The following is a 14,197-nucleotide window of genomic DNA, read 5'->3' on the forward strand; positions in this document are numbered from 1 at the left end:
GTCTTGCCCCACCTCACACAGAGTTAGTGCCAGACTCACCCTAGCTCATCCTCTTCAGCCCCTCCCCCTTCCCTTCAGCTCCCCCTTGGCCCCTCCCCCATGAACTTCTCCCCCTTCAGCCCCTCCCCCTTCCCTTCAGCTCCCCCTTGGCCCCTCCCCCATGAACTTCTCCCCCTTCAGCCCCTCCCCCCGAGCTCCTCCTCCCTGAGCTCCTCATCCTTCAGCCCCTCCCCCATGAGCTCTTCCTCCCTTCATCCCTCCCCCATGAGCCCCTCCCCCTTTGGCCCCTCCCATGAGTTCCTCCACCTTCGGCCCCGCCCCCTCCCCTTCAGCCAATCCCACTGCTGAGCTCCACACCTTCAGCCCCTCCCTCCTTCCCCTTCAGCCCCGCCCCTTTGGCCCCTCCCCGATAAGCTCTCCCTCTTTGGCCCCTCCAATGACTTTCTCCCTCTTCAGCCCCGCCCTCTCCCCTTCAGCCAATCCCACGTCTGAGCTCCACCCCTTCAGCCCCGCCCCCTTGGCTCCGCCAATGCGTTTCTCCCTCCTTAGCCCCGCCCCCTCCCCTTCAGCCAATCCCAACCCTGAGCTCCACCCCTTCAGCTCCTCCTCGCTCCTCAGCCCCCCTCCCCAAGTGCCTGCTCTTTCCCAGTCCTGCCCTCGTTCCCCCAGCCCCTCTCTCCCTCCGTTGCCCTGCACCCCACCCGCCCGCACGGACTCCCGGTCCCGCCGCTCCTCCCGTGCGTTTACAGCAGCCCCCGCGCACTGAAACACGGCAGGGCCGGTTCGGATGCGGAACGGATGTGCTGGGGTGAGTGGGGCGCGCCGCAGCCTTTCCGGTAGGGAACTACTTCCGGTGGGGGCAGAGGCTCGGCCGAGCGGGTGTCTGAATCTCTTCCGCCCTCACGAGTGGGAGGTGGCCAGGGATTGGTCCTGCGAGGCCACGTGCCCCTCCCTGTCTGTGTCCCACCATCCGGGGAATGGGCCAAGCGGACGGGGCTTCCTGCCTGCTGCTGTTACTGCTGCGGAGCCAGCCGGCCGGTCGGGAGGGAAGGGGCTGAGGGGCCGCGGCCAGGCCAGGCTCCCCGTTCCCAGGGCGGGGCTGGAGCGTCCCGCAGGGGGCCCCGCCTACTGGGAGCTGTGAGAGCAGCTCCCCCCCCCCCGCCCCGCGGAGCTGGGATTGTGACTCCCCTCCCCCCCCCAGCGTGTTAGGAACTGGGGTCCCCCCCGGGAGCTGGGGTCGTGCTTGCCCCTCCCCCCAGCGTGTTAGGAACTGGGGTCCCCCACGGGAGCAGGGGTCGTGCTTGCCCCTCCCCCACCCCCGGGCTGCCCTGGGAGCTGGGATCGTAGCAGATTGTGACACCCTCACCCCCCCCCCTCCCACACACACACCCCTGGTCTCCTGTTCCCCCTCCCTCCACAGAGAGGTGGGATTGTGACACCCCCAACCCCTCCCCCCACCTCCTCCCTGGAGACCCCCTCGGGAGTGAGGCACGTGACTCCCTCACTCCTAAGGTGGGAGCTGGGAATCACCCTTACAGTTATGACCCTCCCCAACCCTTTGACTCCCTGCTAGCACCAGCCGTTGTGGAAGATCCCTGGGATTGTGTGGATCCCCTTTTTGGCCCCAACAGGAGGTACTGGTGCTGCTGAGAGTTGGACTTGCTTCCCCCCCCCCCCCCCAGCTGGTTAGTTGACAGGGTCATTCCCAGGCCTGTACCAACCCCAGAGAAACATGGAGTTTGCAGAGCTAATCAAGACACCGCGAGCAGATAATGTCGTCCTGCACCGTCCCTTCTACCCAGCAGTGGAAGGGACACTATGCTTGACTGGCCACCACCTCATCCTCTCATCTCGGCGCCAGGACAATGCTGAGGAGCTATGGCTGCTGCACTCAAACATTGATTCCATTGAAAAAAGGTATTTTTTCCCCTTCTTTGCCCCATCTAATTCCTCCCCTTTGTCAGGGATGGGAAGGAGCACTGTGAAGAATTAGGTGGTGGGAATCTCAGGGTTTAGCTCTAGGTCTGAAGGAGGGTGCAGTCCAATAATTAAAATAGAGGACTGAGCATCAGGATAGCTGGTTTCTAGTCTTATTTGGGACATTGGTTGAATTACTTCACTTTTGTCTTGGTTTCCCTCTTCTGTAGAATGAGGGTGATAATTGCCTACTTTCCTGGGATGACTGACATTTGCAAACTGCATGAATGGAAGGGGCTACAGTTTAATAGTATTTAGCTTTTGTACAGTGCTTTCCATCTGTGGATCTCAAAGCACTTTAGAAAGGCTGTAAGTATTAGGTGAAATGATTTGCCCCGGATGCACAGCAAGGCCAATGGCAGAGCCAGGAATAGAACCCATATCTTTGGAGACCCTGTGCAGTACTCTCTGAATGAGGCCACGCTGCCATATATGGACCAGTGCAATGGTACTATACCTACAGCTCCCTGATCATGTGGCTTGATAAAGCTGAGGAATGTTGGCTACTGTATTTCAGTATAGACTCCATCACTGAGCCGTTCCATCCCATTCCACCTGATCCGTTTAGAGATTACCTCTCAAATATCCTTGTTCCCTGCTGGAGAGGGAAGAAAAAAAGGGATTACAACATATGCCCTTCAGTAGGGCTTGGTAAATAACCCCAGCCATGCATTGCTTTAGTTCACATGTAGTGATGACCCTAAGACAAACCAATGTAGCATTAGAGCAGGCTTACAAAATTCTATCCTCCCACCTTGCTGATGTGAATCTCTCTTTGATGAGCAAGTAAAATACAGTATTTTGTTTCATGGTAAGGATGGGTGAGTGGATGTTTGTACTTGGGCTGGTAGTTCTTCATAATCATTTTGTGGCATGAGCTCCAAAGCTGCTGCTTTTTTGTGTGTGTATTGGCTTTGTGCCATTCTTGAGCAACTCTCTTTAAGTATACGGTCTATTGGTCTCATTGTGGAGAAGAGCCATCGTTAATGACACTGGTGATTTCAGTATGCTTCAGGAAATTCAGAGAGAGGAAAAACAACCCCACTAGTGTATTAACTGTTACTACAGGAAGTTATGAAATAGCAGTGCAGGAGGACATATAGATACATACATGTATTGGATCATCACTGAAACTGGACGGCTGTTCCATTCATTTATCCCAATGCTTGCAGTTCTTCAGTGCTGGAGAAAGTCATGACTACTCAGTGAAGAAAATATATATATATATTTTTTAGCTGAAATAGTGGTTTAGCAGAAATAATTCTGAAACCAAATTACAGGCCCACTGAATTTTGTCTTGTTTGATTACAATTCAGGTTTTATATAGTGATGTGATGTTGGCCAAAAAACTATTACTCATCCTACATAGACAGCTGCGCTGTATCCAGGCAATTACAGCTATACTGCCTGTGCTGCTTACCATGGCCTGCATTTCATCAAGGACTGCTTTGTGCTGTCAACAAATTGCACCCACCGTGAACTGTGAGGATAAAACATAAAGGAATGGCAAAACAGAACTGACCTGGTTTGATTATGTCTGACTGTATTATAGTTCATATTTCTTACCATGTTTCTTCTAAAAATCAATCATCTTTGTAAACATAGCTTGGGAAGCATTCCATAAGCAATCTCTGAGGAAGATACCCACTATATGCCCATTTTACAGATGAAATTGAGGAATAGAAGTGAAGAGAGGTGGTCAAAGCCACACCCAGTTGGGTAGAACTAGTAGTAGAGCCCTCAGAGTTGTGATTTCCAGTCTCTCACTAAGCCATACTACCAAATCTACCCAGACCACTTATGTTGAGTCCCACATATATAACTCTCTACTCTAATATGGTAAAACCCCAGTTCAGTCTAAACATGGCCACAACTGAACTCCTTGTCTGTCTAGCTAAACCCTTTCAGCTTCTGCTAACACCCTCGTGCTCTGAGATATGTAAATATTCATTTCCTTGCCCTTATTTTCCTACTCACTTCCTTCCATCCTTTGTATTTTTAACAGCAACAGGTGGTTTGGGTTTTTTGTTTTGTTTTTTTGGCTAGTTAACATGAAGGAAACAAACCCTTTATTTATTCAAAACATACACTTCTTTCTGCTGTATAAGGAACACCTGAGGCATTTTTAATAGGTACCTTTATCTGCATGTTTTTACATTAAATATTAAGGGCTTGTGTACATCTTATTTCTGGAAGACTTTGAGGACTGGAGAACCTAGTACAGTTATGACTTTGTAGATGTCAAGAAAGTGAAACCTGTTTAATTGAGGGGGGGGAGTAGGTTTTTAGTCAGACTGAAACATTTTTGTCTTTTTAGTTAACTTTTATTAACTCAAATGTATTAAAAAAAATCTGTTTGATTCAACACTTTTGTGCATTCAATTAGTGGATTGTAGAGCAGAGAGCTCCCAGTCAGCACCCTGTAGCAACATCTGGAAATATCGTACTTGAAATAGCTGAGGTGTGGGGGTTGTTTGTTTTCTAAACATTAGAAAACAGGAAGAAAGCCTTTAACCCTCTGTCCCTCTCAACACATACATACCCCCGCACCACCAGAAGCAAAAAAAAAAAAAATAAAGCACACCCATTTTTTTTTCCAGGCCATCTTTAAATATTTACTTTCTCTTTTATAGAGGTGAACTGGGAAGAGATTCCTACCCTAAAGCATTAGCAAGTAACAGTTACATAAGAACATATCTTGCTGAAAGATTTGAATAGCACCTATTTTCTAAAAGAATGCATAGCAGATAAAGCTCCAACAAGTAGTAATTTATTTTGCACGTATGCGCGGCTGGAAGACACATGTATATTTATCTAGGAATTTGGACTTCCATAGAGGCTATTTCTCTTCATAGTTCAACATACTGTATCTTTCACTGCAGGTTTGTTGGCTCGTTAGGCACCATCATTATAAAATGCAAAGATCTGCGGATTATTCAACTGGATATACCTGGAATGGAGGAGTGTTTGAACATTGCTAGCTCTATTGAGGTAAGAGCTTTTAATATTTACTCATAGTAATAAATGACACTTCCATAGCACTTATATTTTTCAAAGCATTGTTCAGAACTTAACTATGAACAGCTATTCAGAGTAATTGAAGAAGGGGCTAGCAGAATGTAGGTTTATAGTAGGGTAAAAACTAAGCTTTAATTTTAGGTTACTGAGAAAGATCCTGATAGTCATGTTTGTCAGATGATTGAAGCACCCCAGGGGAGGGAGTTCTTATTAGGGAACTTGTATGGCCCCCAAATTAATCACATAACTGAACCCAGTGGACGTTACAGTAATACAGTAAATCCTTATTGCCAGTAAGGGTACATCTACACTACCCGCCAGATCGGCGGGTAGCGATCGATCTATCGGGGATCGATTTATCGTGTGTAGTGTAGATGCGATAAATCGATCCCCGATCACTCTCCTGTCGACTGCTGAACTCCAGCTCCATGAGAGGCAGAAGCAAAGTCGACAGGGGAGCGGCGTCCGTCAATCCTGCACCGCAAGGATGCAAAGTAAGTGATTCTAAGTCAATCTAAGTTACGTCGACTTCAGCTACACTATTGTCATAGCTGAAGTTGCATATCTTAGATCGATTTCCCTCCCTCCCCCCCACATGTAGACCAGGCTTCAGACTGTTTTAGGAGGCAAACAAAGAGTGTAAAAGCACTTTGAAGAGTAATGGATCATTGTGTGAAGTACGTTTGGGGTTTTGCACACTACTAGCAAAAATATAGTTCCCCCTTTTTAATTAAACCTCTGACCACAGCGTTTGGTTTTTCCCAAACATAACAGAACTGTGCTCATACATGAAAATAAGAAAGTGAAGCTGACTATTCTAGGTTTTGTTTTTGTTGGGTTTTTTGTGTCTAAGCTAAATAACAGGCAAAGAATAAGTAGCATAACTAAATGCTTTTACTAAGATGGGTGAATGTTATTTAAAATGGGTTCTCTTGACTGTGTTCCTGTTTAATGAGTCTCTTGTTTCCACACTTCTGTTGTGCCGTTTTGCAAATGTAACCCTTAGGAGTAACATTGCATGGGAAATACCCACAGAAAGCAAGTAAGCATCACAAGTGTTCTAGATACATCTGTCTTGGAGTGCATTTGTGTGTCCCACTAACTTTGTGTTAGGTAAATTATACTGCCGTTAAATTACACTGTGCTTAAATTATAGCAATTAACTTGACATACAGTGTATTTTCAGGGCTAATTATATACATTTAGTTGATATTCTCAAGCTATGCCTTGTCTTCTAGTTCCAGTAACTGGCTCTGCGGAACAGTATCAAATGAACCAGAGAATTATAGAAATGTAGGACTGGAAGGGACACCTGTAGGCCATCTAGTCCAGTCCCCTGCATTGAGGCAAGACTAAGTATTATCTAGACCAGGGGTTGCCAACCTTCAGCACACGGTCCATCAGGGTAATCCGCTGGCGGGACGTGAGACATTTTGTTTACTTTGACTGTCCACAGGCACGCCCCCCTCTCCCCCCAGCCACAGATCCCAGTGGCCATGGTTTGCTGTTCCCGGCCAATAGGGGTGCGGGAAAGATGTCCCTCTAACCTGTTTTTAAAAACATCCAGTGATGGAGATTCCACAACCTCCCTCTGTATTTTGTTTCAGTGCTTAACTACCCTTACAATTAGACATTAGGAAAAACTTCCAAATCTAAATCTCCTGTGCTGCAATTTAAGCCCATTACTTCTTATCCTGTCCTCCGTGGTTAAGGAAAACAGTTTATCACCCTGTTCTTTGTAACATCCTTTTACTTACCTGAAGTCTATGATGTCGTCCTCCTCAATCTTCTCTTCTCCATACTAAACAAACCCAGTTCTTTCAGTCTTTCCTCATAGATCATGTTTTCTCGACCTTTAATCATTTTTGTTGCTCTTCTCTGGACTTTCTCCAGTTTGTCCACTTCTTTCCAAGAGTGTGGTGCTCAGAACTGGACACAATACTCCAGTTAAGGCCTGGTCAATGCTGAGTAGAGCAGAAGAATTACTACTTGTGTCTTGCTTATAACGCTCATGCTAATACATCCCAGAATGAAGTTTGCTTTTTTTGCAATGGTGTTACATTTTTGACTCATACTAGTTTGTGATCCACTATAACCCCCAGATCCTTTTCTGCTGCACTCCTTCCTACTCAGTCATTCCCCATTTTGTATTTGTGCAATTGATTATTCCTGCCTAAGTGTATTACTTGGCATTTGTCCTTATTGAATTTCATCCTGCTTATTTCAGACCGTTTCTCCAGTTTGCCAATATCATTCTGAATTCTAATCCTATTCCCCAAAGCACTTGCAACCCCTCCAGCTTGGTATTGTCTTCAGACTATAAGTGTCCTCTCTGAGCCATTATCCAAATAATTTATGAAGATGGTGAATAGAACTGGAACCAGGAGAGGTCACCCTCCCCCTGCGTGACCCCACTCAATATGCCCTTCCAGCTTAATTGTGAACCATTGATAACTACTCTCTGAATATACTTTTCCAACCAGTTGTGCACCCAGTTTGTGGTTTGTCTAGGTTATATTTCTCTAGTTTGTTTCAGAGGGTCTTATGAGACTATATCAGAAGCCTTATTAAAGTAGAGATATATCCCATGTCCTGCTTTCCCCATCCACAAAGCTTATTACCCTGTCAAAGAAGGGTATTAGGTTGCTTTGACATAATTTGATCTTGACAACTCCGTGTTGAGTCTTTCTTATCACCTTATTTTCTTCTTGGTGCTTATAAATTGATTTTGTTTTTTCCATTATCTTTTGAAGTACGGAAGTTAAGCTGACTGGTCTGTAATTCCCTGCGTTGTCTTTATTCCCCTCTTTATAGATAGGTACAATATTTGCCCTTTTCCAGTCACCTGGCAACTCTGCAGTGACTAGTTCTCAAAGATAGTCACTAATAGCTCGGAGATCTCTTCAGCCAGTTCGTATTTCATCAGGCCCTGCCAACTTCAAGACATCTGCCTTGTATAAGTAATGCTTAACTTGTTCATTCCCTATTTTAGCCTCAGATCCTACCCCATTTACATAGATGTTCACTATGTTAGTTGTCCAATCACCGCTAACATTTTTTGGTGAGAACTGAAACAAAAAAGGCATTTAACACTTCAGCCATTGCTGCTGTTGTCTTTCCCTCTTCATTGAATAATGGACCTACCCTATCTTTGGTCTTTGTCTTGCTTCTCATGTAATTGTAAAATGTTTTCTTGTTACTCATTATGTCCATAGCTAATTTAATCTTTTTTTTTTTTTTGCCTTGGCCTTTCTTATTTTGTCTCTACATTCTTGTGGTAGGGTTTTTTTGTTTTGTTTTGTTTTTTATTCATCCATTGTAATTTGATCTAGTTTCCACTTTTTGTATGACGCTTTTTTGAGGTTCAGGTCATTGAAGATCTCCTGGTTAAGCTAGGGTGGTCTCTTATCATGCTTCCTATCATTCCTATGCATTGGGATAGATTGCTCTTGCACCGTTAATAGTGTCCCTTTAAAAAACTGCCAACTCTCCTGAATTCTTTTTTCCCCTTAGATTTGCTGCTACCAATTCTCTGAGTTAGCTTCAAGTCCATTGTCTTTACTGTGCTCTTTACCCTCCTACCATTCCTTATAATCATGAACTCATTATTTCATGATCACTTTCACCCACGCTGCCATCTATCTTCAAATTCTCAACCCAGCTCCTCCCTTTTAGTCAGAATCAAATCTAGAATAGCCTCTCCACTTTCTGTAATAAAAAGCTGTCTCCAGAGCATTCCAAGAAGTTGTTGGATAATGTGTGCCCTGCTGTATTATATTCCCAACAGATGTCCATGTAGTTGACCACCAAGTCCTGTGACTTGGATGATTTTGTTAGTTGTTTTAAAAAATCCTCATAAAAATTTTTTGTACTTTTTGTGTTTAAAAGGCCTCAGCAAACCCTACTTTATTTTTGCTCATTTTATTGTACTGTCCTGTAAAATAAAGATGGGAACCATGGCAGTTTAGTAGGTGGTTCCGAATTGGTAATAGGATATGGAACTTTTCGCCACTAGGACACTAGTTAGTCCAGCCTGGTATTGGACAATTATTACCACCATCTGGCTGTTCAGTGCCCTGTGAAATCAGCTGCTGATCTCAGGCCACTCGATACAGAGGTCTATATCCATCCTACAATTTACTTCCTTGCCCATTCAGTCTTTTGCTTCCCTGCTAAGATAATTGTCTCCTTAGCCTCAGAGATAATATGCTATGATGAGGCTGGAGATACATTGGTGGTGGCCTATGTTAGAGAACCTTGCACTGCTATGCCTGTTCTGCAGAAACCCTTATTAAAAAAAATACTGCAATAATAGCTCAGAATGCTGCAGGATCACTATTGGAAGTTATAGAGTTTTGGACTAGCTACTGTAAAATACCATGACCCTTGTGTAAGGGTAAATAAAAGATGTGTGTCTAGATCCAGATGTTCTGCACAAACTTTGAATCAAAATGTATTGTGAAAACTAAAAGACAGGAACATCATACAGACATTTTTGCCATGAAAGGTCACCTGAGCGAACAAACTGACGCTTCATTTTTTTTCCGCAGGCATTGTCCACCCTGGATTCTGTCACTCTAATGTATCCCTTCTTTTACCGGCCCATGTTTGAAGTTGTCGAAGATGGCTGGCACTCCTTCCTGCCCGAGCGAGAGTTTGAACTTCTCAGTTCAGTAGTAAGTTGGATATCAGGAATTTTTGTAGCCATACAGAGAAGGTCAAACAATCGCTTGGGACTTGATCCTGCCGAATGTATTTGTGCATGTAGTCTGAGCTGTTTCATGCAACCCTGTAGGACGAAGCCATTATTGAAACCAGCTATACCCCGTGTGGATGGAAAATGAAAACTGTTCATGGGCCAAAACTAACCTGTGTGCTATTGGGCTGGCAGTTTGGCACCCATTCTTTACCATGTGCAAATGGGTTTTTAAATATCTGCTTAAAGGTGACCTGCAAAGTTACATGGGGAGTGAGAGGAGGTGTTTCCCTTTTTTCTTATATATAGGAAGCCTGGATGACTTTTTTAAAATTGCTTGTTTGACCTTGGGAATAAATTGAATCAAGTTCTCCTGGGTTTGGAGAACTGAAATGTAGGAGTTTTTTCAGCTCTTAATTGAAGGGACTGGAATGTAAGTCTCTAAAGATCTTTCTCCTGCCGCAGTTCAGGAATTTGAGTGAAATGGGTGGGAATAAACACACAGTTCTAAACCAGGGGTGGCCAAACGTACTGACCCTTTGAGCTACATACAACAGTTTTCAGAAGTTCAAGAGCCAGGGCTTGGGGCTTCAGCCCTGCAGGAGGCGCCTGCCGTGGCTTTGGGCTTCAGCCACATTCCTGCTGAAGCCCTGGCAAGCATGACCTGTGGGGCTGAAGCCCCAAGATCCCCTGCCTTGCTGGACAGAAACCCTACCCTACCACCCTGCTGCAAGGCAGAGGTTCCAGGCTCCCTCCCCCAAGTCTGGCAGGTGGAGGGTGGGCTCCCTGAGCCACACTTTAATTGTAAAATAGCCACAAGTGGCTTGCAAGCCACAGTTTGACCATCCCTGTTCTAAACAGTCTAAAGCCTTATTTGCAATGGGGAAATCTACCCCCCTGCCCTCTCCAAAAATAAATAAATAAATAAAATCCCACCTGTACTACCACCAGTTCATCTGAGCCATTGCTAACATTGACGACATCTGTAGTGTAGACAAGGCTCCTGTGGATGGATCCATTTTTAGTTAAAAACTTTTAGCAAGTTTAACTGACACAGTGGTTAAAAAAAGTCTGGCCAGAGGAGTCATGGGGTTCCCACCGGTGCTAATGCTAGGTCAGCTGGACCTCCGCCAGGCCAGAATATTCCAGACTTTAAAGTTGCAGTAACCAGGCAGAGTCTCCACAGTGCTTCATGTGCCATATACCACATCCATTAGTACATCATCAGAACAAAAAAGTTGCACTTGCTGTTTCCTGTATATGACTGATAATAGAGCGCGTAGTTTTGTTTGCTGTGGTCGTTAGAAAACTAAAGCAATCCAGAGTCACTGGGGCAGGGAGAGGCAGCAGGATGCTAGTATGGATGTGGGCGGCACAGCTTAAGTGTGTAGAGAGCTGCGTAGGGTATATAGCAGGGGTCGGCAACCTTTCAGAAGTGCTGTGCCAAGTCTTCATTTATTCACTCTAATTTAAAGTTTTGTGTGCCTGTAATGCATTTTAGCATTTTTAGAAGGTCTCTTTCTATAAGTCTATAATGTATAACTAAACTATTGTTGTACGTAAAGTAAATAAGGTTTTTAAAATGTTTAAGAAGCTTCATTTAAAATTAAATAAAATGCAGAGCCCCCAGACCAGTGGCCAGGACCCAGGCAGTGTGAGTGCCACTGAAAATCAGCTCGTGTGCTGATCATAGGTTGCTTAGCCCTGCCTGGGAGTTCAGGCATGTAGGGCAATCTGCTCTTCCCACGTACACCATGCCTCACTGTTTGCACTGCTGTTTTTACCCGTGCTAGTTAGACATGCGGTGTCTGTTCTCTGCACGCTGCCGTTGGGTGTAGATAACTTATCATTAGTGGCTCCCTTGGCTTTCTGTGCACTTTCCAATTCACTGCTTTACGGTGCTAGGTTTCATTTGGAACCATTGATTACTGAATGAAAACATGAGCTCTGAACAAAAAAGATCAATTGACATCTCTTATTCCAAACTTTTACACTCAACTTGCTGTTGTAGAAGTGGTGGTATGCCACGTGTTCCAAACAACCTAGATTTATTTATGGTGTCCCTAGCCTCTGTCAGAGGGTGGAGATGGATGGCAGGAGAGAGATCACTTGATTGGTACCTGCTAGGTTCACTCCCTCTGGAACACCTGGCCTTGGTCACTTTTGGTAGACAGGATACTGGGCTGGATGGATCTTTGGTCTGACCCAGTGTGGCCATTCTTCTGTACTTTTCAAGAACAGCAGTTGAAATGACTGTTGGCTAAATATTTCTTATTCATTCAACTTTTTCAGTCAGCAGGAGGGAGCAAGCTAATAGCTGCTTTAACATTTTAGTTCCAGGGCTGAATGAGTTTCAGATCAAAGGAGGCATCTTCCTATTTCTAGTTGCATTATCAAGCTAGAACTGTTCTGCCTTTATCCCTAGTTAAGTATAACTAGGGCCCTACCAAATTCTCGGCTGTAAAAAATGTGTCGGGGACTGTGAAATCTAGTCTTTTGTGTACATTTACCCTATACTATGTAGATTTCACGGGGGAGACCAGCGTTTCTCAAATTGGGGGTCTCAACCCAAAATGGGGATGTGGGGCAGGGTCACAAGCTTATTATTGGGGGGGTCTCAGTATTGCCACCCTTACTTCTGTCCTGCCTTCAGAACTGGGTGGCCAGAGAGCAGCAGCTGCTGGCCAAGGGTCCAGCTCTGAAGGCAGTAGTGCAGAAGTAAGGGTAGCAATACCACGATCTCCCCTGTGATAACCTAGTGACCGCCACACAATCCTCTTTTGGGTCAGGACCCCTACAGTTACAAGATCATAACATTTCAGATTTAAATAGCTGAAATCATGAAATTTACACTTTTTAATATCCTAAGACCATGAAATTGACCAAAATGGATCATGAATTTGGTAGGTCCCTAATTATCACTGTTTTTCAGGAACTCTCTAATTCAAACAGAGTATATCTCTGAGCATTGTAGTAATTTTACATTTTACTCAATTGTGTATGAGAACATTAGAGTTTTACAATACTGAGGTGAAACTACAAAAAAGTTGTTCGGCTTCAACTTTTTCAGTTGTCGCATAGATTCTGTAGAGCCCCTGGAATGTGTACCCCATGTGTAACTGTTTTCATGTAAAACTGTTTGACAGAATATTACGAATGCAGGATGACAAAATTTCACACTACACTTCAAGTGCAGCACTCCAGAAATTTAGCTTAAGTGTTGCTTAGTCATGCTAAATTGCAACATATTCTTGTTTTGAGTCTTCTTGGATAGTGTGGCAAGAATATTTAATGTAAATTGCTCCATCCTCTTTCAAGCAAATTTGCAAGTTGCAATCTGCTGTCATTTGCTGATACTGTACCATAGAGCAGGATTGGCAGCCTTTGGCACGCAGCCCGTCAGGGAAATCTGGCAGGCCGGGACGGGTTGTTTACCTGCAGCGTCCTCAGGTTCGGCCCATCACAGCTCCCACTGTCTGGGTCGATTCACTGTTCCCGGCCAATGCGGGCTATGGGAACCGGCGGCCAGTATGTCCTTCGGCATGCGCTGCTTCCCGCAGCCCCCATTGGCCGGGGATGGCGAACCACAGCCAGTGGGAGCTGCAATTGGCCGAACCGGTGGACGTTGCAGGTAAAGAAATGGTCCTGGCCTGCCAGCGGATTTCCTTGACGGGCCGCCTGCCAAAGGTTGCCAGTCCCTGCCAGTGTGTGTGTGTGTGTGTGCGTGTGTGTGTACACGTACTAATGATCCTGTCTCGGGCGGGTGATGTACAGGGAAGCAGCACTCTTGCCAAGTGTCTGCCGTGCATGACTGTTCTAATAAATCCTCACAACAGCAAATTCTACCCCTAAATGATGGAACTAAGGGTATGTCTGTGCTACTGTGGCATAGCTACAGTGCTGCTGTAACACCGCAGTGTAGATGCTTCCTGCATTGGCATAAGGGGGTTTTCCATTGTGTAGTTAATCCACCTGTTTGTTAGGTGGTAGCTAGGTCAATGGAAGAATTTTGTCCACAGGGAGGTTGGAGGTGGGGTTAGGGCAACCTAACTGCAGTGCACAGGGAGTGATGTAGCTAGATCGGTCTAATTTTTAGGTGTAGACGAGGTTTAAGTCAATGTTCACGCAAAGACATCAGCTATATATTTCATTATGGGAAACAAACAACACTTTCCACTGGCTGAAGACCTGAATGTTTTGTATTGAAAGAGAACTTGAAACATGCAGAGACAAACATGTTTACAGAGAGAGGAACATGCAAACAAGCAACCTCATTACAATAAATTAAATAACCTTGTGTCTAGTTGGCAGCCGGTATCAAGCGGAATACCCCAGGGATCGGTCCTGGGGCATGTTTTGTTCAGCATCTTTATTAATGATCTGGATGATGGGATGAATTGCATCCTTAGCAAGTTCACAGATGACACTAAACTGTGGGGAGAGGTAGATATGCTGGATGGTAGGGATAAGGTCCAGAGTGATCTAGACAAATTGGAGGATTGAGCC

At 45.1% G+C, this 14,197-nt stretch overlaps 1 protein-coding gene across 3 annotated transcripts in view; it reads left to right on the plus strand.

Annotated features, from left to right (window-relative positions):
* Positions 1–629: 629 nt before the first annotated feature.
* Positions 630–14,197, plus strand: part of MTMR9 (myotubularin related protein 9) — a 36,316-nt gene continuing 22,748 nt past the window's right edge. The window contains exons 1-4 of one of the 3 annotated variants that reach the window (XM_045010695.1): positions 630–808; positions 1,632–1,917; positions 4,860–4,968; positions 9,546–9,671. In XM_045010695.1, the coding sequence (XP_044866630.1) occupies positions 1,733–1,917; positions 4,860–4,968; positions 9,546–9,671 (420 nt within the window). In that variant the 5' untranslated portion in view covers positions 630–808; positions 1,632–1,732. Of the gene's footprint in view, positions 809–1,382; positions 1,918–4,859; positions 4,969–9,545; positions 9,672–14,197 lie in introns of those variants that run through there. The other 2 variants (XM_045010696.1, XM_045010694.1) reach the window with 2 other exon arrangements.

This window comes from Mauremys mutica, chromosome 3 (assembly GCF_020497125.1).
Source record: "Mauremys mutica isolate MM-2020 ecotype Southern chromosome 3, ASM2049712v1, whole genome shotgun sequence".
NCBI lineage: Eukaryota > Metazoa > Chordata > Testudines > Geoemydidae > Mauremys > Mauremys mutica.